The 24,243-nt window shown below is 39.1% G+C and overlaps 1 protein-coding gene across 1 annotated transcript; it reads left to right on the forward strand.

Annotated features, from left to right (window-relative positions):
* Positions 1-19,859: 19,859 nt before the first annotated feature.
* LOC114116098 (E3 ubiquitin-protein ligase RNF146-B-like) lies at positions 19,860-21,759 on the forward strand. The gene has a single exon (XM_042251613.2). It carries the CDS (start codon positions 20,024-20,026, stop codon positions 21,062-21,064), a length of 1,041 nt encoding a protein of 346 aa, XP_042107547.1. The 5' UTR covers positions 19,860-20,023; the 3' UTR covers positions 21,065-21,759.
* The last annotated feature ends 2,484 nt before the right edge of the window (positions 21,760-24,243 follow it).

Consider the following 24,243-nt stretch of genomic DNA (forward strand, 5'->3'; position numbering starts at 1 on the left):
TAGACAAGTAAATCCTTTCATTTTGACAAAATTTCTTAAAGATAAGAGTGCACTGTTGTGGTCTCATCAGTTTAGTTCAGTTCAGTTGCTCAGCCACGTCTGACTCTTTGCAATTGCATAAGCTGCAGCACACCAGGCCTCCCTGTCCAACACCAGCTCCCAGAGCCTACCCAAACTCATGTGCATTGAGTGGGTGATGCCATCCAACTATCTATCTCATCCTCTGTCGTCCCCTTCTCCTCCTGCCCTCAATCTTTCCCAGCATCGGAATCTTTTCAAATAAGTCAGCACTTCTCACCAGGTGGCCAAAGTATTGGAGTTTCAGCATCAACATCAGACCTTCCAATTAACAGCCAGAACTGATCTCCTTTAGGATGGACTGGTTGGGTCTCCTTGCAGTCCAAGGGACTCTCAAGAGTCTTCTCCAACACCACAGTTCAAAAGCATCGATTCATCAGTGCTCAGCTTTCCCTATAGTCCAACTCTCACATCCATACATAACTAATGGAAAAACAATAGCCTTGACTAGATGGACCTTTGTTGGCAAAGTAATGGCTCTGTTTTTTAATATGCTATCTAGATTGGTCATAAGCTCCTTCCAAGGAGTAAGCATCTTTTAATTTCGTCTCTGCAATAACCATCTGCAGTAATTTTGGAGCCCCCCAAAATAAAGTCTCTCACTGTTCCTTCATCTATTTGCCATGAAGTGATGGAACCGGATGCCATGATCTTAGTTTGCTGAATGTTGAGCTTTAAGCCAACTTTTTCATTCTCCTCTTTCACCTTCATCAAGAGGCTTTTTAGTTCTTCATTTTCTGCCATGATGGTGGTATTATCTGCATATCTGAGGTTATTGATATTTCTCCCAGCAATCTTGAATCCAGCTTGTGTTTCATCCAGCCAAGCATTTCTCATGATGTACTCTGCATGTAAGTTAAATAAGCAGGGTGACAATATACAGCCTTGACGTACTCCTTTTCCTATTTGGAACCAGTCTGTTGTTCCATGTCCAGTTCTAACTGTTGCTTCCTGACCTGCATACAGATTTCTCAAGAGGCAGGTCAGGTGATCTGTATTCCCATCTCTTTCAGAATTTTCCACAGTTTATTGTGATTCACACAGTCAAAGGCTTTGGGATAGTCAATAAAGCAGAAATAGATGTGTTTCTAGAACTGTCTTGCTTTTTCAATGTTCCAGTGGATGTCAGCAATTTGATATCTGGTTCCTCTGCCTTTTCTAAAACCAGCTTGACCCTCTGGAAGTTCACAGTTCACGTATTGCTGAAGCCTGACTTGGAGAATTTTGATCATAATTTTACTAGCGTGTGAGATGAGTGAAATTGTGCAGTAGTTTAAGTCTTCTTTGGCATTGCCTTTCTTTGGGATTGGAATGAAAACTGACCTTTTCCAGTCCTGTGGCCGCTGCTGCGTTTTCCAAATTTGCTGGCATATTGAGTGCAGCACTTTCACAGCATCATCTTTCAGGATTTGAAATAGCTCCACCGGAATTCCATCACCTCCACTAGCTTTGTTCATAGTGATGCTTTCCAAGGCCCACTTGACTTCACATTCCAGGATGTCTGGCTCTAGGTGAGTGATCACACCATCGTAATTAACGGGGTCATGAAGATCTTTTTTGTACACTTCTTCTGTGTATTCTTAGAAACCTGATAAACACAAAGAACATCAGTTAAGTCTAGAGTGACAGATATATGTCAAGAAGCATTGAGACTTTGCCTATTATGTAATGCTGACTAGAATTAAAGAGGTAAAAACCAGCAGTTTTTGAGAGAGATGTACCATCAAAGTGTTATATATCCTGGTTAAAAGGACTGTAAATTTTCTAGCTGTAAAATCTCTTTTGTTCCCTCAGCCCTCTATAAGAAGGAAAAATTGCTCAATGACAAGGAGGGCACATCTCAAAACCTTCTTAAACTACACCAAGGAGAATATTCCCAAACAAAAAGTTCCTTGGAGTACTAGGGACAGAATTGTTAATTCTATGGGACAGAGCTGGAGCCTAGTCAAGAAACATTTCCTAGGTTAGGGACAATCTCACATTTGCCCGGTGGGGTTTCAAGGTTTCTAAGAACCAGTGATTAACTGGGAATATGTATTTTTTTCTGTTTCTATGTGAATATTCATTGTGATTATCCTGTTATTGTCCCCTCACTGTTCTTTGGGTATGTAGGGGGATAGATAATCTGTCTTTTTAGCTGAACATTCTTTGATTCAAGAGAAGCTCTTGGATCCCAAGACCTTAGGCTTTGATCCTATTTTAACTTCAAGAAAAGACATCTCAATGCTTTGAGGAGGGAGTGAATGTATATTTTGCCTGCAGAATGGAAATGAATACTCTGGTGGGTTGTATCATTCATATATAGTCATTCATCCCCTTCCTACATTTGCTGTGCTCCCTGGTACCACTGTCTTTGGGTTTTGCCATGTGGTACACTTTTGCCAATTTGATATAAACATTTGTGACTTTTCACATATCTGAACATGGTTTTAACTGCACTTGAGTAACTTAACTGGGCTCCTCTTGTTCTAGTGTTCCTCCATGAGCACTTTTTTTCCAGATAGAAGTTTCTTCTCCAGCTCCAGTTCTGGTTAAGAAGACACTTGAAGCTAAGACTAGATCATCCAAAGCAGGTCCCAGCAGAATACAGTTGAGCTGTTTACCTCATGTAATGTATATGAGAAATGAATAGCTGTTGTTGTTATTTAGTTGCTAAGTCATGTCTGACTCTTCGTTACCCCTTGGGCTGCAGTATGTCAGGCTTTCCTGTCGATCACTATGCCCCAGAGCTGTTACATTGTTTAAAAAATTGTTATTAATATTGTATAACCCAGAAAAAAACAGATTTCAAATATTTTAAACTTTAATCAAATGAGAAAATGGTTAAGTACTAGGTGTTAGTAGCAGGGTACACATTTTATGTACAGAATGATTCCAGTTATATATAAAAATATTGAGCTCTACATGTTTATTACATGACAGAAAACTCTAAAATGTAAACAATGTTTATTTTTTGAACAGTCAATTTAACAGAAATCTGGGGCTTCATATTCAGAAGATCTAGATTTGACTCCCAGTTCAGCCACTATGGGCTTCCCTGGTGGATCAGCTGGTAAAGAATCCACCTGCAATGTGGGAGACCTGGGTTCGGAAGGTCCCCTGGGTTCCCTGCCTAGGTTGGGAAGATCCACTGGAGAAGGAAAAGGCTACCCACTCTAGTCCTCTGGCCTAGAGAATTCCATCGACTGTATAGTCTATGGGGTCACAAAGAGTTGGACACAACTGAGTGACTTTCACTTTCACTTTCACCCACTTGTTGGCCATAGGATTTTGAAGTAAACATTTAACTTGTCTTCCATTTACCATATTTGTGCCTACCTCCCTAAGATATTGTGGAGTTATATAAAATATGAGTGTGTATTAATGTGTGTAAAAAGATAGTACAGTACTCCCAAGCAACCTGCAAATAAATGTTAGCTATTACTATGATCATTTTTATATTGGTATTATAATGATTTCCTGTATTTTTCAATCTTTTAATACTGCCTATATATTACTTTTAGTCAGAAAAAAATCAAAATCATAAAGGTAGAAAAACTAAACTGCCAAGTTCCAATGTAAAAACATCATAAAATGCTAAATAACCTCTTGATGATAAGAAAGGGCATGTAGTCAAAGGAACAGTGAGACGCTAACAGATGAGCCCAGAGCAGCAGTGTGCTGAAGCTGTTCTGATTAACAGTATATGGTCATCAGAAAAGCTGACTGATTAATCTCCACATATTATAAAGAACAAGTTGAAAGTGACCTAGAAATAAGAAAAAGGACAGAGGAGTCATGGAAAAAGATATTTCTCTCCAGAAACTTAAGAACAGTCTTTGTACCCAGTGGGATGCAGTTTGATGAAGTCCTGGCTTATGTGCTAGGAAAAATACCTAATAAAGACTTGATGCCTGCAGAGAGGGAACAGGCTGAAATCTAAGCTTGTACACCTCTTTAATGGGAAGCAACCCAGAGACTGACTTTTTAGCAGAGTTAGAGGATATTGCAAGTATAGACACTTACAAGGTCTCTAAGATTAAAAGAGTCTTCTGAGGTCAAATCTGCCAGAAACTTGCTGGGTCAGCAGTGAATAAAACTGAGCCAGGATGTTTTTATAAGAACTAGAAGTATAAATACAAGTTATATATATGTTCATAACCTAAAGATGGTGGTAGAGGAGTAGACAATAATTTTCATAAATCATCTTCATAATGCAATAAGTTCAAGAATAAGCAACATATCTTTATTTTACAACTTTTTATACTGTGAAAAAAAAACACTAAATAAAGAGCCATAAAACCATTTAATTCAGTTTCTAAATTGCACCATGACTTTGTATGTGATACCATCTTTGTATGTCAGATGCAAAATTATGGTTGCATTCTGTGATCTTTTATGTTCCTTCCCTTTCTAACCTTTTCATAGTCTTTCATTTCTCCACCATCTCAATACCAAGGCATATTTCACTGAACATTAATATATAACTACAAGTACTTGATGCCTAAAAATAGTCACCATCAAAATTGAAGTGTAATATTAAGCACACTTTACAAGTCATAGGAATGCAACTTGAATTTTTAAAAAGTGTACAACCATGTAATCATCACTCAGATCAAGAAACAGAATATTAACAGCAACCCAGATGTTCTTCTCATATCCTGTTTGAGTTACTCCCCTTTTCCAAAGGTCATCACCATCCTGTGTTACAGCAGCAGAAATTATCTTTCTCTTGTTCTTGAACTTTATAAAGACAGAGTCATACGGCATGTAACAATGTAGTCCATTCTCTCAATTTGCGTAAGCACATAGAACCAGTTTCTTCATTATGGATAATTGCTACTCTGTTGTTCTCTGGGATCTTGGTTCTAGATCCTGAGGTCTTATATCATTCTTTATTTTCAATAAAAACAAGCAATAACAAAAACCTAAAATTGAAATTTGGGAAGAGCCTTGATGAATGGTTCTTGTTTGAGCCTCTCTTGCAGCTGTGGTCAGATAGTGGCTTGTAGCTACAATGTTGTGGTTGGGAGCTGACTGGATATTTCTCTCTCTTCACACAGGCACATAGAATCTGCATGTAGTTTCTCCATGTGAGGTAGTTCAGGCTTCCTTTCCATGTGGCAACCTCAGGATATCAGCATTTAAGCAGGACATCAGTAAGCAAGGTGAGCAATGCATAGTCTTTTCTTTTTTTTTTATTTATTATTTTTTTTTAATTTTAAAATCTTTAATTCTTACATGTGTTCCCAAACATGAACCCCCTCCCACCTCCCTCCCCATAACATCTCTCTGGGTCATCCCCATGCACCAGCCCCAAGCATGCTGTATCCTGCATCAGACATAGACTAGCGATTCAATTCTTACATGATAGTATACATGTTAGAATGCCATTCTCCCAAATCATCCCACCCTCTCCCTCTCCCTCTGAGTCCAAAAGTCCGTTATACACATCTGTGTCTTTTTTCCTGTCTTGCATACAGGGTCGTCATTGTCATCCTTCTAAATTCCATATATATGTGTCAGTATACTGTATTGGTGTTTTTCTTTCTGGCTTACTTCACTCTGTATAATCGGCTCCAGTTTCATCCATCTCATCAGAACTGATTCAAATGAATTCTTTTTAACAGCTGAGTAATACTCCATTGTGTATATGTACCACAGCTTTCTTATCCATTCATCTGCTTTTCTTACTTAGCCTTGAGGATCATGCAGCATCATACCCATCACATTCTATTACTTGTAAGTAAGTCATAAATCCATAGAGTTAAGGGGAAGACAATTAGATACCACACTTGAAAGATGTGTCAAGTCTCTAGGATAGAGTTTGGCAAAGTTTCTGGAAAGGGGCAAATAAATATTTTAGGCTCTGTGTCCCCACACAATCTCTGTCACGTATTCTTCATTATTTTATAATAGTTTAAAAGATAAGAAAAAAAATTCCTACCTTGAGGGAAGTAAAAAATGAACAAGGCAGTATAAATCTAGGCTGATTTGCTTAATAATTTGTAGCTTGTCAAGTCCTATTCTAGAAGAACACGTGGGATGAAGGATATTATTGCTGCAGCATCTTTTAAAAATACTACATACAATGAACATGAAGGACTTCCCTGTAGCTCAAACGGAAAAGAATCTGCCAACGATGCAGGAGACCAGGGTTCGACCCCTGGGTTGGGAAGTTCCTCTGGAGAAAGAAATGGCAGTCCACTCCAGTATTCTTGCTTGGAGAATTCCATGGACAGAGAAGCCTGGCAGGCTACAGTCTATGGGTCACAAAGGGTTAGACATGACTGAGCAACTAACACACAATGAATATGAAAGGGACTCTCAGTCTGGGATGACCACTGAGGCTGGATATCAGAGTGTAATGAATGAAAAATTAGACTCAGTGTAAATAATAAACCATTTGCACTTAATGATGTTTTTATATTTTATACTACATGCACATTGTCAATTATGTCCATATTTATAAAATAACTTTTATGTTCTGGAGGTTGTATGAGGAATTGGGAATATACGGTAAGACTAAGACATAGATCCTATATTTTCAAGAGTTTACATTATGTTAGAAGGACATAAAAGGATAGATATATGAAAGAAAAACATGATCAGTGTTATCGAAAACATTTATACAAACTGCTCTCAGAGATAATGCATAGAAGTAAAATTATTTTTGTTTTGAGGGATGCCTTCAAAGAAAAAGAAATACTTGAAGGATGAATTCAAGTTATTAAGCATAGAAAGTGATGAAAGAAGATGAATAAATAAATGCTATATTCAGTGAACTTTGAGTAGTTAGGATTTCAAAATTTAGGATAAATGATATGGAAGTAGTAAAAAAAAAAAAAAAAAGGTAGATGGGTATAGCCCATTTAAGGTCTTCAATAAAATGCTGAGAAGTCTGAGGCTTTTTAACAGGAAATTTTTTAGAAAAAGCAAAGGAACCAGAGGTCAAATTGCCAACATCTGCTGGATCATTGAAAAAGTAAGAGAGTTCCAGAAAAACTACTTTTGCTTTATTGACTGTGCCAAAGCTTTCGACAGTGTGGATCACAACAAACTGTGGAAAATTCTTCAATGGATGAGAACAGCAAATCACCTGACCTGCCTCCTGGGAAATCTGTACGCAAGTCAAGAAGCAACAGTTAGAACTAGACATGGAACAACAACAGACTGGCTCCAAATTGGGAAAGGAGCGCATCAAAGCTGTATATTGTGACCACGCTTATTTAACTTCTATGCGGAGTACATCAAGAGAATGCTGGGCTGGATGAAGTACAAGCTGGAATCAAGAAATATCAATAACCTCAGATACATGCATCAGTTCAATTCAGTTCAGTCGCTCAGTCATGTCCGACTCTTTGCGACCCCGTGAATTGCAGCACACCAGGCCTCCCTGTCCATCACCAACTCCCGGAGTTCACTCAGACTCACGTCCATTGAGTCAGTAATGCCATCCAGCCATCTCATCCTCTGTCGTCCCCTTCTCCTCCTGCCCCCAATCCCTCCCAGCATCAGAGTCTTTTCCAATGAGTCAACTCTTCGCATGAGATGACCAAAGTACTGGAGTTTCAGCTTTAGCATCATTCCTTCCAAAGAAATCCCAGGGCTGATCTCCTTCAGAATGGACTGGTTGGATCTCCTTGCAGTCCAAGGGACTCTCAAGAGTCTTCTCCAACACCACAGTTCAAAAGCATAACACCTACCTTATGGCAGAAAGTGAAGAGCTAAAGAGCCTCTTGATGAAAGTAAAAGAGTGAAAAAGTTGGCTTAAAATTCAACATTCAGAAAACTAAGATCATGGCATCTGATCCCATCACTTCATGGCAAATAGATGGGGAAACAATGGAAACTGAGAGACTTCATTTTGGAGGGCTTCAAAATCACAGAAGATGGTGACTGCAGCCATGAAATTAAAAGACACTTGCTCCTTGGAAGAGAAGTTATGACCAATCTACCTGTTGCTGCTGCTGCTGCTTCTGCTAAGTCACTTCAGTCATCTCCGACTCTGTGCGACCCCATAGATGGCAGCCCACCAGGCTCCTTGTCCCTGGGATTCTCCAGGCAAGAACATTGGAGTGGGTTGCCATTTCCTTCTCCAATGCATGAAAGTGAAAAGTGAAAGTGAAGTCGCTCAGTTGTGTCCAATTCTTAGCCACCCCACGGACTGCAGCCTACCAGGCTCCTCCATCCATGGGATTCTCCATCCAAGAGTACTGGAGTGGGGTGCCATTGCCTTCTCCATGACCAATCTAGACAGCATATTAAAAAGCAGAGACATTACTTTACCAACAAAGGTCCATCTACTGAAAGCTATGGTTTTTTCCAATAGTCATGTATGGGTGTGAAAGTTGGACTATAAAGAAAGCTGAGCACCAAAGAACTGATGCTTTTAAACTGTGGTGTTGGAGAAGACTCTTGAGACTCCCTTGGACTGCAAGGAGACCCAACCTGTCGATCCTAAAGGAAATAAGTCCTGGATATTCATTGGAAGGACTAATTCTGAAGCTGAAACACCAATACTTTGGCCACCTGATGCAATGAACTGACTCATTTGAAAAGACCTTGATGCTGGGAAAGATCAAAGGCAGGTGAACAAGGGGATGACAGAGGTTGAGATGGTTGGATGGCATCACTGACATGTTGGACATGAGTTTGAGTAGGCTCCGGGTGTTGGTGCTAGACAGGGAAGACTGGTGTGCTGCAGTCCGTGGAGTCATAAAGAGTCGGAAACGACTGAACGCCTGAACTAAACTGACTGATCTTGAATTCTCAAGATTCACCAGAGGTGCTCCAGAATGCAGTGAATAAGAGGATTCAGCAGGCAAAACTAGGTCCTCTACCCAGTACCACTCACATCCCTGCTTTGGCTCAAGAAATTTTTCCTATGTATGGACATCTTCACAGAAAAAAATATTAAAGAGCCACTGCTAACATGATGATAAAATGAACTTATAACTATTGCTATATGAATTAAGGAGCCATCGAGTGTTTTTAAAAAGGAGAATGCTACACTCAATTGTATGTTTTAAAGTGCACTTCTGATGATTTGTGGAGAATAGGCAGTTTGGAGGTAGTAGACACATCAAACAGGGACACCAGTTAGGAGGATGGTGATTTGAAAAAGCTTCAATTAAAGTCAAGGGTAGTTCAGTTTCTAGTGAATATGTAGGAAGTAATTTTTAGGTAATGCAGAAAGCACCCAGATGTGAAGAAAAAAGTGTTTACAAGCAATGATTCATAAGATTGTTGTTGTTTTACTGTTGTTTGGACTAGATCTTGTCCGACACTTTACCATCCCATGGACTGACTGCAGCACACATGTCTTTCACACTCTCCTGGAGTTTCATGCTCTCATGTTCATTGAGTTAGTATTGCCATCTAACCATCTCATCCTCTATTACCCCCTTCTCCTCCCGCCCTCAACTTTTCCCACTGCTTTTTATCAGGGTCTTTCCCACTGCTTTTCCTGATGCTCTTTGCATCAGGTGGCCAAAAGTATTGGAGCTTCAGCTTCAGCATCAATCCTTCCAATGAATATTCAGGGTTGATTTTCCTTTAGAATTGATTTGCTTGATCTCCTTGCTGTCCAAGGGGCTCAAGAGTCTTTTCCAGTACCACAATTTGAATTCATAAAATAATTGTAAAATTTATTCTGATGCAAACAGAATAAGAAAAGCAGGCTTGGCATTTGAGGAGGATAATGAAATTCATTATGAACATATTAGGTTTGAGGTATTATCAGAACAATAATAATTAGCAGCTGAAAATACAAATTGGAGTATGAAATAGAATTTAGAAAATCTTCAATAGTATCCACCAAAAGACTGGAGAGCAGATGATATCCCCACATACATGTGTAACAAAAAAGAAAAATGAAAAAAGGCTGAACTCTAGGGAGTCAATCGTTTAAGAAGTAATAAGAGAAAGTCAAAAGAATAATTGAGAAATATAAAAAAGAATTAGGAAAGATCAATCAAAGAATCCAAATTAAAACACAGCCTGAGAAAGAAGTAATCAACAGAAGCAAATTCATCAGAGATGAAATAATGCAAAATGATAACTCAAAAGAAGCCACTAGATATAGGGATGAGAAAGACTTGAGAGAGTTTTGCAAAGGTTCAGTAGAAAGGTGGGAAAAGAAGTCAGATTTGGTAGGTAATTTCTAGGCCTTATTATTTTGGTTAATCCTATATTTCATATTACTTGTTAGATCAATTTATTTTGATTTACAAGTGTATAAACTATCTCTATTACAAGTTCCCAAAGAAGTAAATAAAATCATTAGCACAGAAAAATTAGTAAATTTGAAAGTGTACAATTAAAATTTGCATTTAATATTCTAGGAAAGAAAATGTGAACCAAATACTTTACATCCAAATAGCTGACTTTCAAATAAAAAGACTGTGCACTGTTATAAAAATACAAGTGCATAATACTGGCACAATCATTTCCTTAGGAAAAATTATTTTCACATATATTTCTTTAGGAATCTATTAAAGAGTTAGATTAGATTACCAAATGACATGATAAACGTTGGCATGAGTATGTTGATAAACATAAAAGATACGTTTTCCTTCAGAACCAACAATAAACAATGTTTATAGAAAAGAGAAAAGTGGTTATAATAATGATTATAAAAGAGTAAATTATGGCAAACTTATATGCTCTGATGATGTAGAAAAAGTATATTCATAAAAAATAAGAAAGATCAGTATGAAAGGTAGAATAAACTTTTTGATTCTTTTAAAGTTATTGAGGCTAAAATTTATTATTATATATCAGGTGCTGTGGGAAAGGGAGGAGAGTGGAAAGAATTGGTTAATGACTAATTTCCTTATTGCTCATAGGAGGATATCAACATATATGAAAGGAAAAAAAGTCTTTGACCTTATATATAGCTATTAGTGTAGAAGCAAATGTTGGAATGAAATTAAAACCCCTTCTACATATAAAAGTAAAGATTAAATAAATAAATTTATTTAATAAATTAAATAAATAAATAATGAAATGGTTATATAAACTACATAAAATGATTAACACAAAAAAATATCAATCATTAAGTGCAAACGATATTTTCATATTGCCTGGCGAATAGCATATTAGATAATAAATTGGCAAAGGGGTTTAGAAAGGACCAGTCAAACAAAATACAGAGTGCCCACCAATGGACAGGGCAATAAATGATGTGGATGTCACACAGCTCAGTTCAGGTGAGTCAGTCAGTCGTGTATGATTCTCTGCAACTCCATGGACTGCAGCACAACAGTCTCCTGTCCTTCACCAACTCCCAGAGCTTACTCAAACTCATGTCCATTGAAACGGTAATACCATCCAACCATCTCATTCTCTATTGTCCCCTTCTCCTCCTGCCCTCAATCTTTCCCAGAATCATGATCTTTTCAAACGAGTCAGTTCTTCACATCAGGTGGCCAAAGTATTGTAGTTTCAGCATCAGCATCAGCCCTTCCAATGAATATTCAGGACTTATTTCCTTTAGGATGGACTGGTTGAATCTCCTTGCAGTCCAAGGGACTCTCAAGAGTCTTCTCCAACACCACACTTCAAAAGCATCTATTCTTTGGTGCTACTTTCTTTATCGTCCAACTCCCACATCCATACATGACTACTGGAAAAACTATAGCTTTGACTATATGAACTTTGTTGGCAAAGTAATGGCTCTGCTTTTTAATATGCTGTCTAGGCTGGTCATAGCTTTTCTTCCAAGAAGCAAGAGTATTTTAATTTCATGGCTGCAGTCTTCTTGGAGCCCCCCCAAAATAAAGTCTCTCACTGTTTCCATTGTTTCCCCATCTATTTGCCATGACATGATGGGACTGGATGCCATGATCTTAGTGTTCTAAATGTTGTGTTTTAAGTCAACTGTTTCACTCTCCTCTTTCACCTTCATCAAGAGGCTCTTTAGTTCTTCACTTTCTTCCATAAGTGTGGTGTCATCTGTGTGTCTGAGGTTATTGATATTTCTCCTGGCAATCTTAATTACATCTTGTGCTTCATCCAGCTTGGCATTTCACACCATTATTTATTTTTAGTTCAACTGAAGTAACTACCATTTTTAATCTTATACTCAGTGTCTATTATATACTGTAATTTTATTGCACCTATATATATTACTATATATTTTGGAATTTTAACTATTTATTAAAAATCATGTGATAAGTCTTCTGTCAAACTTACTTTTCACTTCCACTAATGCAACATCAATGTGGTTCTAGTTCATTTGCTTTGTTTTATAGTAATTGTAGGAGTGTGTGTGTGTGTGTGTGTGTGTGTGTGTGTGTGAAGTTATTCATCCTCTTTTCCATTGTTATCCTCTTAAGTTTATTCTAAGTTTTTGCTATTGTAAATAGTGTTAATGTGGATGGATAATCCTGTACCTAAATGAGGTAGGGAAATAGTTTCATTTTTTTTTTAACATAGTTAATTACTTTCTCTAACTTACTTGTCACTCATTTGACCTGCCCAGAGAAGGCAATGGCACCCCACTCCAGTACTCTTGCCTGGAAAATCCTATGGATGGAGGAGCCTGGTGGGCTGCAGTCCATGGGGTCGCTAAGAGTTGGACACAACTAAGTGACTTCACTTTCAATTTTCACTTTCATGAATTGGAGAAGGAAAGGGCAACCTACTCCAGTGTTCTTGCCTGGAGAATTCCAGAAACGGGGGAACCTGGTGGGCTGCTGTCTATAGGGTCACACAGAGTTGGACATGACTGAAGTGACATAGCAGCAGCAGTAACATTTGACCTGCCAACTCTGATTTCTTCCAAGTTCCATACCTGCATATGTCAGTGTATGAGATCTCTATTCTATCTGTTTAGTATATATTTCTGTCAATATATCAAAAGTTTAATTACTATGGTTTCATAAGTTCATTTCTCTGTTCTAAAATTCATCCTTCTACCCAAGACTCAATGTTGAATTTAAGTGTTATTTCTTCTTAATGTCCAATAGTCCTTCAACAGATCCTTAGCTTTTCTTTGCCTTTCAGGATCTTGATACTTTTGAAATACTTATAAGTTATTTTTTAAAATTCTCTCCATTTGGGTTTATCTGATGTTTTGTCATAACTGAACAATGGTTATGCTTTTTTGGCAGCAATACCGTAGGAACTGTATGGTATTGTACCATAGAAATGATATTGTGTTTGTCTGAGTGCATGATATCATGGGGTTCATGATGATGATGTTTTTACTGGTGATGTTGTCATTGATCACTTGATGAAATGTGTCTTCTGTGAACTTTTTCTACTGCAGCATTACCATCTATCACTTTTATAGTTAGTAAATATTTGGAGAGAAAGACTTTGATATGATATAAATCCCATTTCTTCTCAAGCTGGCACTAACTTTAGCATACATCAATGAACCTGGTCTGCAGAAATTATTACTACTATGACATTTGCTTAATGCTGGATTTTCTTTTTTTTTTTTTTTCCTTTTCTTCCACATTTATTGAATGGTATTCTACTATAAAGAAGAGCCATCTCTTGTCCCCCAGTTGAGTATTTATTTATATCAGTCTGGACTTGTAGATGTTTGTTTTATATTATGGGTTAAATTTCAATGTTATCATTGTTTATTTTCAAGCTTCCCTTTTGGCTCAGTTAGTAAAGAATCTACCTGCAAAGCGGGAGACTTATGTTCAATCCCTGGGTTGGGAAGATCCCCTGGAGAAGAGAAAGGCTACCCACTCCAGTATTCTGGCCTGGAGAATTCCATGGACTGTATAGTCCATGGGGTCACAAAGAGTTGGACACGAATGAGCAACTTTCACTCAGTCACTCATTTTCATGCACAAAATGTTTCAGTTTGGACCATTAGAAGTGCCTTCAGGTTGGTTCCTGTGTTCTTTTGACACCCCATTGTGTTTCTTTGAGCTTTCTCTTATTTTCTGGGACCAAGCTCATATTTTTCTTGTTTAGCCCTGGAATTAACCACTTCTACAAGAAGTCCCAGTTTCATTTATTGGTGTATATTTAGAAATCAAGATATAGGTGCTGGACATGCATTTGGGGGCTATTTTGAATTTAAGAATCATTTCATAGATTAAAAAGAAAGGTTCACACAGCAAAATTTATGCTTTCACTTTGAGGGAAATATAGGAATGAAAATGAGGGAGATTCAGATCTTATACACACTTCAAGACCTGTATAATTGTCCATATTATTTTATATATTAATTCTCTATTGTCCTTGCATTAACATATGTGGATAATTTTGTCTAAACTAAGTTTATATGGTACAACAGTACCACAGTATGAAATTACAGATTAGGGAATCTTGTCCATTGACTCTTATTGGCAACTGAGAAAAACTCAATGTTATAAGCAAAAGAATTTTTAAATAGATAAGGAGATGTGGCTTTTATTTACAATTTCACATACCCTTGTACAGGCCTCAGGGACAAATGCAAGTAGGAGCCCACATGAAAAAGTTCAAGACTCCTGTGCTATCTAACATTGCAACCTCTTTCTGTGTTATTGGATGCAGGCTTCAAATTATTTTTTTTGGAACTTGATTCCTGACAGCTTCCATAGCTCCTGTAGCATAGCTTAGTCATTAAATAGGAACTGATTCTCTTTATTTATCCCAATCAACAAAATCATGAAGATAGACTGTTTGGCGTGGCTTGGACCATATGTCCATCCCTAAACAAATCAACAAGGATCAGGAGATGGAAATCCATGATTAGGACCTCTCACTAGAGTCATATGTGATAGAAGTGTGGGAGAAATAGTTTCTCCCAAAATGGAATTTGATCTCAGAGAATGAGTACTCAGAATAAAAATCAGTTTCCAATCTTAGACAATATTTGAAAAATATCAAAGAATCCATTGTGTGTGTGTGTGTGTGTGTGTGTGTGTGTCAAGAAAAATCCTGTGTAAATGAAATTGGAACCTGGAAGTTATGGAGGCACAGGAAGGCATCATAGGAGCTTAAAGGGCAGAATGTATATAGGCTACAGGATGTACAAGATGTTAGGAGATGAGGTGTGTGTAGCAAGAATATGAACTGTGTCACAGGAAATAAGTTCACAAAGAGTTGAACTTTTAACTATTTTATTTTTTAGTTGAACTACAGTTGTGCAATATTATTATTACAGGTGTACAATACAGTGATTTTCAATTTTTAAAGGTTATACTCAGTTTGTAAGTTATTTTAAAATATTGGCTGTATTCCCATGTTATACAATATATCCTTGTACTTTAGTTTATACCTAAGAGTTCTAATGTCTTATTCCCCTACCCCTAATAATTTGTTCTCTATATCTGTGACTCTACTTCATGAAATACTCAGAAGTTTGAACTTTATCTTGGAGTTGGTAGCATCTGTTTTTATGTTTATTTTTGGCTTAACCAGGAGAGTGACATTATCATATTGCATTTTGCATTTTGCAAAACAATCACCTTTTCAGTGGTTATTGGATGGGTCAGAGGCAGAAACTCCAGTTTGGGTGAGGAAAGATGAGAGAGCTCCACCTAGGAAAAATAAAAAGGGGAATAAAAGGAAAATCAACCAGCCCTTCAAGCTCATTTTATTTAAGGAAAACGGTAAGTTAAATAGGACTGCTGGTTTTGGTTTGGTAAAGAACCCACCTAACAATGCGGGAGACATGAGAGACAAGTGTTCAATCCCTGGGTCAAGAAGATCCCCTGGAGGAGGGCATGGCAACCCACTCCAGTATTTTTTCCTGGAGAATCCCAGGGACAGAGGGGCCTCATGGGTCTATACGGTCACAAAGAATTGGACACGACTGAGGTGACTTAGCACACATGCAGTGAATACATTTTCTAAACCAAAACTTATGTAATCTGATAAAATTTTTTATGATACTTCTAGATATAAAATGTAGAAAGTGTAGTAGACTATAAATAGTAAAATATTATAATATCTGGAATTTTAATGATTTACATGATCAAAGAAACAAAATACATTTTAATACATATTTAAGGAAATGCTATTAAGGAATATTCCTTAAATATTATATAAGGAAATAAATTCTCCTCAAAGTATAGGAATTATAGCAAAAATATATCCCTTTGTTAGTGAAAACGTTTAATGTAAGTTATAATGACTTTCTTACTTTCATTTACCCTTTCCACATTCCATTCTAAACATCTCACACAGAATATAAAATATAACACATTAAAAATTATAATCCTTTCCCCTGGATTCAACTGAAAATATTTGCTTTGTTAGATTTCCTCCTATATTATGTATATACATTCCTTCACTTCACTTCAACCACTCAGTCATGTCTGAATCTTTGTGACCCCATGGACTGTAGCACTCCAGGTTTCCCTGTCCATCAAAACCCCCAGAGCATACTCAAACTCATGTCCATCGATCAGTGATGCCATCCAACCATCTCATCCTCTGTTGTCCCCTTCTCTTAAATTCAATCTTTCCCAGCATCACAGTCTTTAAAATGAGTCAATTCTTTGCATCAGGTGGCCAAAGTATTGGAGCTTCAGCATCAGTCCTTCCAATGAATATTCAGGACTGATTTCCTTTAGGATGGACTTGTTTATCTTCTTGCAGTCCAGGGGATTCTCAACAGTCTTCTCCAACACCACAGTTCAAAAGCATCATTTCTTCAATGCTCAACTTTCTTTATGGTCCACCTCTCATAGCCACACATGACTACTGGAAAAACCATAGCTTTGACTAGACAGACCTCAGTTGCCACAGTAATGTCTCTGCTTTCTAATATGCTGTCTAGATTTGTCATAGCTTCTCTTCCAAGGAACAAGCATCTTTTAATTTCATGGCTGCAGGCACCATCTGCAGAGATTTTGGAGCCTAAGAAAATCAAGTCTGTCACTGTTTCCATTGTTTCCCCATCTACTTGCCATGAAGTGATGAGACTGGATGCCATGATCTCAGTTTTTTGAATGTTGAGTTTTAAACCAGCTTTTTTATTCTCCACTTTCACTATCATCAAGAGGATCTTCAGATCCTCTTTGCTTTCAGACATAATGGTGATGTCATCTAAATATATTGATACTCAAGATATTTCTTGGGAATTAGAGTGGGAGTCTCTTTCTTCTGTAATTACTTCCTCCTGGGAGTGGGTACTATCTTGCCTCCTAGAGAAATCTGTCTCTACTTCATCAGTCCCCGTCCTTTTTGGCACCAGGTACTCAATTTATGAAAGACAGGTTTTCCACAAACAGAGGAAGAGGTGGGAGTTTGGATGGTTTCATTGGCATATCTGAAGTTATTGATATTTCTCCCAGCAATCTTGATTCCAGCTTGTGCTTCATCCTGCCCGGCATTTCACATGATGTACTCTGCATATTATGCTATATAAGCAGGATGACAATATACAGCCTTTATGTACTCCTTTCCCAATTTGGAACCAGTCTGTTGTTCCATGTCTAGCTTTAACTGTTGATTCTTGACCTGTATACATATTTCTCGGACTTCCCTGGTAGCTCAGATGGTTAAGCGTCTGTGGGAGACCCAGGTTCAATCCCTAGGTTGGGAAGATCCCCTGGAGAAGGAAATGGCAATCCACTCCATTACTATTGCCTGGAAAATCCCATGGACAGACGAGCCTGGTAGACTACAGTCCATGGGGTCGCAAAGAGTCGGACACGACTGAGCAACTTCACTTTCACTTTCATACATATTTCTCAGGAGGCAGGTCAGGTGATCTGGTATTCCCATCTCTTGAAGAATTTTCCACAGTTTTTTTGATCCACACAGTCAAAGGCTTCAGCATAGGCAATAAAGCAGAAGTGAATGTTTTTCTGGAACTCTCTTTACTGTTTCAATGATCCAATGGATGTTGGCAATTTGATCTCTGGTTCTTCTGCATTTTTTAAATACAGTTTTAACATTCAGAAGTTCGTGGTTCATGTAGTGTTGAAACCTAGCTTGGATAATTATAAACAATACTTGGCTAGCATATGATATGAGTGCAATTTTCAGTTGTTTGAAGGTTTTTGCCATTGCCTTTCTTTAAGATTGAAATGGAAACTGATCTTTCCAATCCTGTGTCCACACTGCTGAATTTTCGAAATTTGCTGGCATATTGAGTTCAGCAGGTTCACAGCATCAATTTTTAGGGTCTGAAATAGCTCAACTGGATTCCATCACCTCCACTAGCTTTGTTCATAGTTATGCTTCCTAAGGCCCACTTGACTTCACATTCCAGGATGTCTGGCTCTAGATGAGTGATCACACCATCGTGATTATCTGGGTCGTGAACATCTTCTTTTGTACAGGTCTTCTGTGTATTCTTGCCACCTCTTCTTAATATCTTCTTCTTCTGTTAGGTCCATACCATTTCTGTCCTTTATTGTGCCCATCTTTGCACGAAATATTCCCTTGGTATCTATGATTTTCTTGATGAGATTTCCAGTCTTTCCCATTCTATTGTTTTCCTCTATTTCTTTGCATTGATCACTGAGGAAAGCTTTCTCATGTCTCCTTGCTATTCTTTGAAACTCTTCATTCAAATGGGTATATCTTTTCTTTTCTTCTTTGCTTTTCACTTCTCTTCTTTTCTCAGCTATTTGTAAGGCCTCCTCAGACAACCATTTTTCCTATTTGCATTTCTTTTCCTTGGGGGTGGTCTTGATCACTGCTTCCTATACAATGTCACAAGCCTCTGTCCATAGTTCTTCAGGCACTGTGTCTATCTGATTTAGTCCCTGGAATTTATTTGTCACTTCCACTGTATAATCATAGTTAGTTAGTTCAGTCACTCAGTCATGTCCGACCCTTTGCAACGCCCTGAATTGCAGCATGCCAGGCCTACCTGTCCATCACCAACTCCCAAAGTTCACCCAAACTCATGTCCATCGAGTCAGTGATGCTATCCAGCCATCTCATCCTCTGTCGTCCCCTTCTCCTCCTGCCCCCAATCCTTCCCAGCATCAGGGTCTTTTCCAGTGAGTCAACTCTTCACATTAGATAGCCAAAGTATTGGAGTGTCAGCTTTAACATCAGTGCTTCCAAAGAACACCCAGGACTGATCTCTTTAAAATGGACTTGTTGGATCTCCTTGCAGTCCAAGGGACTCCCAAGAGTCTTCTCCAACACCACAGTTCAAAAGCATCAATTTTTCAGTGCTTACCTTTTTTCACAGTCCAATTTTCACATCCATACATGACCACTGGGAAAATCATAGCCTTGACTAGATGGATCTCTGTTGGCAAAGTAATGTCTCTACTTTTGAATATGCTATCTAGGTTGGTCTTAACTTTCCTTCCAAGGAGTGAATGTCTTTTAATTTCATGGCTGCAATCACAATCTGCAGTGACTTTGGAGCCCCCCAAAATAAAGTCTGACACTGTTTCCACTGTTTCCCTACTATTTGCTATGAAGTGATGGGATCAGGTGCCATGATTGTAGTTTTCTGGATGTTGACTTAAATCAAATCCCTTATGATTATACAGTGGAAGTGAGAAATAGATTTACGTGCCTAGATCTGATAGATAGAATGCCTGATGAACAATGGAATAAGGTTCGTGACATTGCACAGGAGATAGGGATCAAGACCATCCCCATGGAAAAGAAATGCAAAAATCAAAATGGCTGTCTTGGGAAGCCTTACAAATAGCTGTGAAAAGAAGAGAAGCAAAAAGCAAAGGAGTAAAGAAAGATATAAGCATCTGAATGCAGAGTTCCAAAGAATAGCAAGAGATAAGAAAGCTTTGGTGGCGCAGCGCTGCTTCCGCCTCTCGCGGCCCCGCCCCCACGACGCGACCGGCGGTCACGTGACGGCCGCGCGCGCGCGCGCGCGCGCGCGGGCGCGCGCGTTCCCGGCCGCTGCAGGCTCGGAGGCCGAAGAGAAAAGACGGCGAGGCGGCTTCGGCTGTGGCCACAGAGCACAGGATGATCCAGCAATGGAGGAGAAAATTCTGCAAACTGGCTGATTACTCATGAAGAGATTTTATTTTTGTGGCAGGCATCTGTGGGGTCTGTAATAGAAATGATGGCTGGCTGTGGAGAAATTGATCACTCTATAAACATGCTTCCTACAAACAGGAAAGCAAATGAGTCTTGTTCTAATACTGCACCTTCTCTAACTGTCCCTGAATGTGCCATTTGTCTGCAAACATGTGTTCACCCAGTCAGTCTGCCTTGTAAGCATGTTTTCTGCTACCTATGTGTGAAGGGAGCTTCATGGCTTGGAAAGCGATGTGCCCTCTGTCGACAAGAAATTCCCGAAGATTTCCTTGATAAGCCGACGTTGTTGTCACCAGAAGAACTCAAGGCAGCAAGCAGAGGAAACGGTGAATATGCGTGGTATTACGAGGGAAGGAACGGGTGGTGGCAGTATGACGAGCGCACTAGCAGAGAGCTGGAAGATGCTTTCTCCAGAGGCAAGAAGAGCACGGAGATGCTGATTGCCGGGTTTCTGTATGTTGCCGATCTTGAAAATATGGTGCAGTATAGGAGAAACGAACATGGACGTCGCAGGAAGATCAAGCGGGATATAATAGATATACCAAAGAAAGGAGTAGCCGGACTTAGGCTGGACTGTGATGCTAATACCGTAAACCTAGCGAGAGAGAGCTCTGCTGACGGAGCGGACAGTGTACCGGCTCAGAGTGGAGCTTCTGTTCAGTCGTCGTCTGTGAGGCCCCTGACGTCAGTAGATGGTCAGCTAACAAGCCCCACCACGCCATCCCCTGATGCAAGCGCTTCTCTGGAAGACTCTTTTGCACATTTACAACTTGGTGGAGACAGCATAGCGGAAAGGAGTCATAGAGGGGAAGGAGAAGAAGAGCATGAATCACCATCTTCAGGCAGGGTGCCAGCACCAGACACTTCGATTGAAGAAACTGAATCCGATGCCAGTAGTGACAGTGAGGATGTATCTGCACTTGTTGCACAACACTCCTTGACCCAACAGAGACTTTTGGTTCCTAATCCAAATCAGACAGTATCTGATCGATCAGGAACAGGTGGAACAGTGAGTGTCAGATCTCGAAGGCCTGATGGACAGTGCACAGTAACAGAAGTTTAAATAAAAGTTTTCAGATCCATGCTCAAGATGAAAATGGTTATCTGTAAATTTCTGCCCACGTAACATTATACTCATCCCTAGTAGTGCATTTTGGGAGTTGGGGTGGGAAGGGGTATGGGAAGGATAGCCCTGTAATTAAAATGTCTAACACATCTCTGTTGAGAAATTTATTTAATATAAAGAACTTGGGTGTTAATAGTTGAGAGCTGTTTAGTAATAATGCAGTTTTCTTGAGGTCTGTTTATTTTATAGTTTTTTAAAATACCTTCAGTTCTTTCGGCCAGCGTGTGTGTATTATCTGTGCATTAATGGTCCTCATCTGACTACTGCATTGGTTCATGTTTTTCTGCATGGATTGACATAAAACCATTACTAAAATTTGGCACCTATGAGATATCTGGTATCAGTACGAACAGAAAGCTTAAATAATGTGAGAACAAATGTGAATTTGGGGTTTTAAAATAGAAGAATAACAACTACTTAATAGTAAAGTTACTGAAATGGAAATGTAAAGAAAACAGCTTATAACTTATGTTTCAGAATCTTGTCTGTAACACACTTCATGGCGTTCTCATAGGCTTTGCTGTCTAGTCCTTGTAGTTAGAAGTTTCTCTTGATCCACATTTTTTTTGATTAAAGACTATAATTTAATAAATACTAGAATTTATCAAAACTAAAAAAAAAAAAAAAAGAAAGCTTTCTTCAGCGATCAATGCAAAGAAATAGAGGGAAACAACAGAATGGGAAAGACTAGAGATCTCTTCAAGAAAATTAGAGATACCAAGGGAACATTTCATGCAAAGATGGGCTCGATAAAGGAAAGAAATGGTATGGACCTAACAGAAGCAGAAGATATTAAGATGAGGTGGCAAGAATACACAGAACTGTACAAAAAGGATATTCATGACCCGGATATTCACGATGGTGTGACCAGTCATCTAGAGCTAGACATCCTGGAATGTGAAGTCAAGTGGGCCTTAGGAAGCATCACTAAGAACAAAGCTAGTGGAGGTGATGGAATTCCGGTAGAGCTATTTCAAATCCTAAAAGATGATGCTGTGAAAATGCTACACTCACTATGCCAGCAAGTTTGGAAAACTCAGCAGTGGCCACAGGACTGGAAAAGGTCAGTTTTCATTCCAATCCCAAAGAAAGGCAAGGCCAAAGAATGCTCAAACTACCACACAATTGCACTCATCTCACATGCTAGTAAAGTAATGCTCAAAATTCCCCAAGCCAGGCTTCAGCAATACCTGAACAGTGAACTTCCTGATGTTCAAGCTGGTTTTAGAAAAGGCAGAGGAACCAAAGATTAAATTGCCCACATCCACTGGATCATGGAAAAGCAAGAGAGTCCCAGAAAAACATCTATTTCTGCTTTATTGACTATGCCAAAGCCTTTGACTGTGTGGATCACAATCAACTGTGGAAAATTCTGAGAGAGATGGGAATACCAGACCACCTGACCTGCCTCTTGAGAAATCTGTATGCAGTTCAGGAAGCAATAGTTAGAACTGGACATGCAACAACAGACTGGTTCCAAATAGGAAAAGGAGGACGTCAAGGCTGTATTCTGTCACCCTGCTTGTTTAACTTATATGAAGAGTACGTCATGAGAAACACTGGGCTGGAAGAAACACAAGCTGGAATCAAGATTGCCGGGAGAAATATCAATAACGTCAGATATGCAGATGATACCACCCTTATAGCAAAAAGTGAAGAGGAACTAAAAAGCCTCTTGGTGAAAGTGAAAGAGGAGAGTGAAAAAGTTGGCTTAAAGCTCAACATTCAGAAAACGAAGATCATGACATCTGGTCCATCACTCCATGGGAAATAGATGGACAAAAAGTGAAAACAGTGTCAGACTTTATTTTGGGGGGATCCAAAATCACTGCAGATGGTGACTGCAGCCATAAAATTAAAAGACGGTTACTCCTTGGAAGAAAAGTTATGACCAACCTAGATAGCATATTCAAAAGCAGAGACATTATTTTGCCAACTAAGGTCCGTCTAGTCAAGGCTATGATTTTTCCTGTAGTCATGTATGGATGTGAGAATTGGATTGTGAAGAAGGCTGAGCGCTGAAGAATTGATGCTTTTGAACTGTGGTGTTGGAGAAGACTCTTGAGAGTCCCTTGGACTGCAAGGAGATCCAACCAGTCCATTCTGAAGGAGATCAGCCCTGGGATTTCTTTGGAAGCAATGATGCTAAAGATGAAACTCCAGTACTTTGGCCACCTCATGGGAAGAGTTGACTCATTGGGAAAGACTCTGATGCTGGGAGGGATTGGGGGCAGGAGGAGAAGGGGACGACAGAGGATGAGATGGCTGGTTGGCATCACTGACTTAATGGACATGAATCTGAGTGAACTCCGGGAGATGGTGATGGACAGGGAGGCCTGGCGTGCTGCGATTCATGGGGTCGCAAAGAGTTGGACACGACTGAGCAACTGTACTGAACTGAACTGAGCTTTAAGTCAAATTTTTCACTCTCCACTTTCACTTTCATCACTTTCATCTTCACTTTCTGCCAAAAGGATGGTGTCATCTACATATCTGAGGTGATTGATATTTCTCCCAGAAATCTTGATTCTAGCTTGTGCTTCTTCCAGCCCAGCATTTCTCATGACATACACTGCATATAAATTAAACAAGCAGGGTGACAATATACAGCCTTGACGTCCTCCTTTTCCTATTTGGAACCAGTCTGTTGTTCCATGTCCAGTTCTAACTGTTGCTTCCTGAACTGCATACAGGTTTCTCAAAAGACAGGTCTGGTGGTCTGGTATTTCCATCTCTTTCAGAATTTTCCACAGTTTATTGTGATCCACACAGTCAAAGGATTTGGCATAGTCAATAAAACAGAAATAGATGTTTTTCTGGAACTCTCTTGCTTTTTCCATGATCCAGCGGATGTTGGCAATTTGATCTCTGGTTCCTCTGCCTTTTCTAAAACCTGCTTGAAGATCAGGAAGTTCACAGTTCACATATTGCTGAAGCCTGGCTTGGAAAATTTTGAGCATTACTTTACTAGCGTGTGAGATGAGCGCAACTGTGTGGTAGGTTGAGCATTCTTTGGCCTTGCCTTTCTTTGGGATTGGAATGAAAACTGACCTTTTCCAGTCCTGTGGCCACTGCTGAGTTTTCCAAACTTGCTGGCATAGTGAGTGTAGCATTTT

Source organism: Ovis aries, chromosome 1 (genome assembly GCF_016772045.2).
Source record: "Ovis aries strain OAR_USU_Benz2616 breed Rambouillet chromosome 1, ARS-UI_Ramb_v3.0, whole genome shotgun sequence".
Lineage (NCBI taxonomy): Eukaryota > Metazoa > Chordata > Mammalia > Artiodactyla > Bovidae > Ovis > Ovis aries.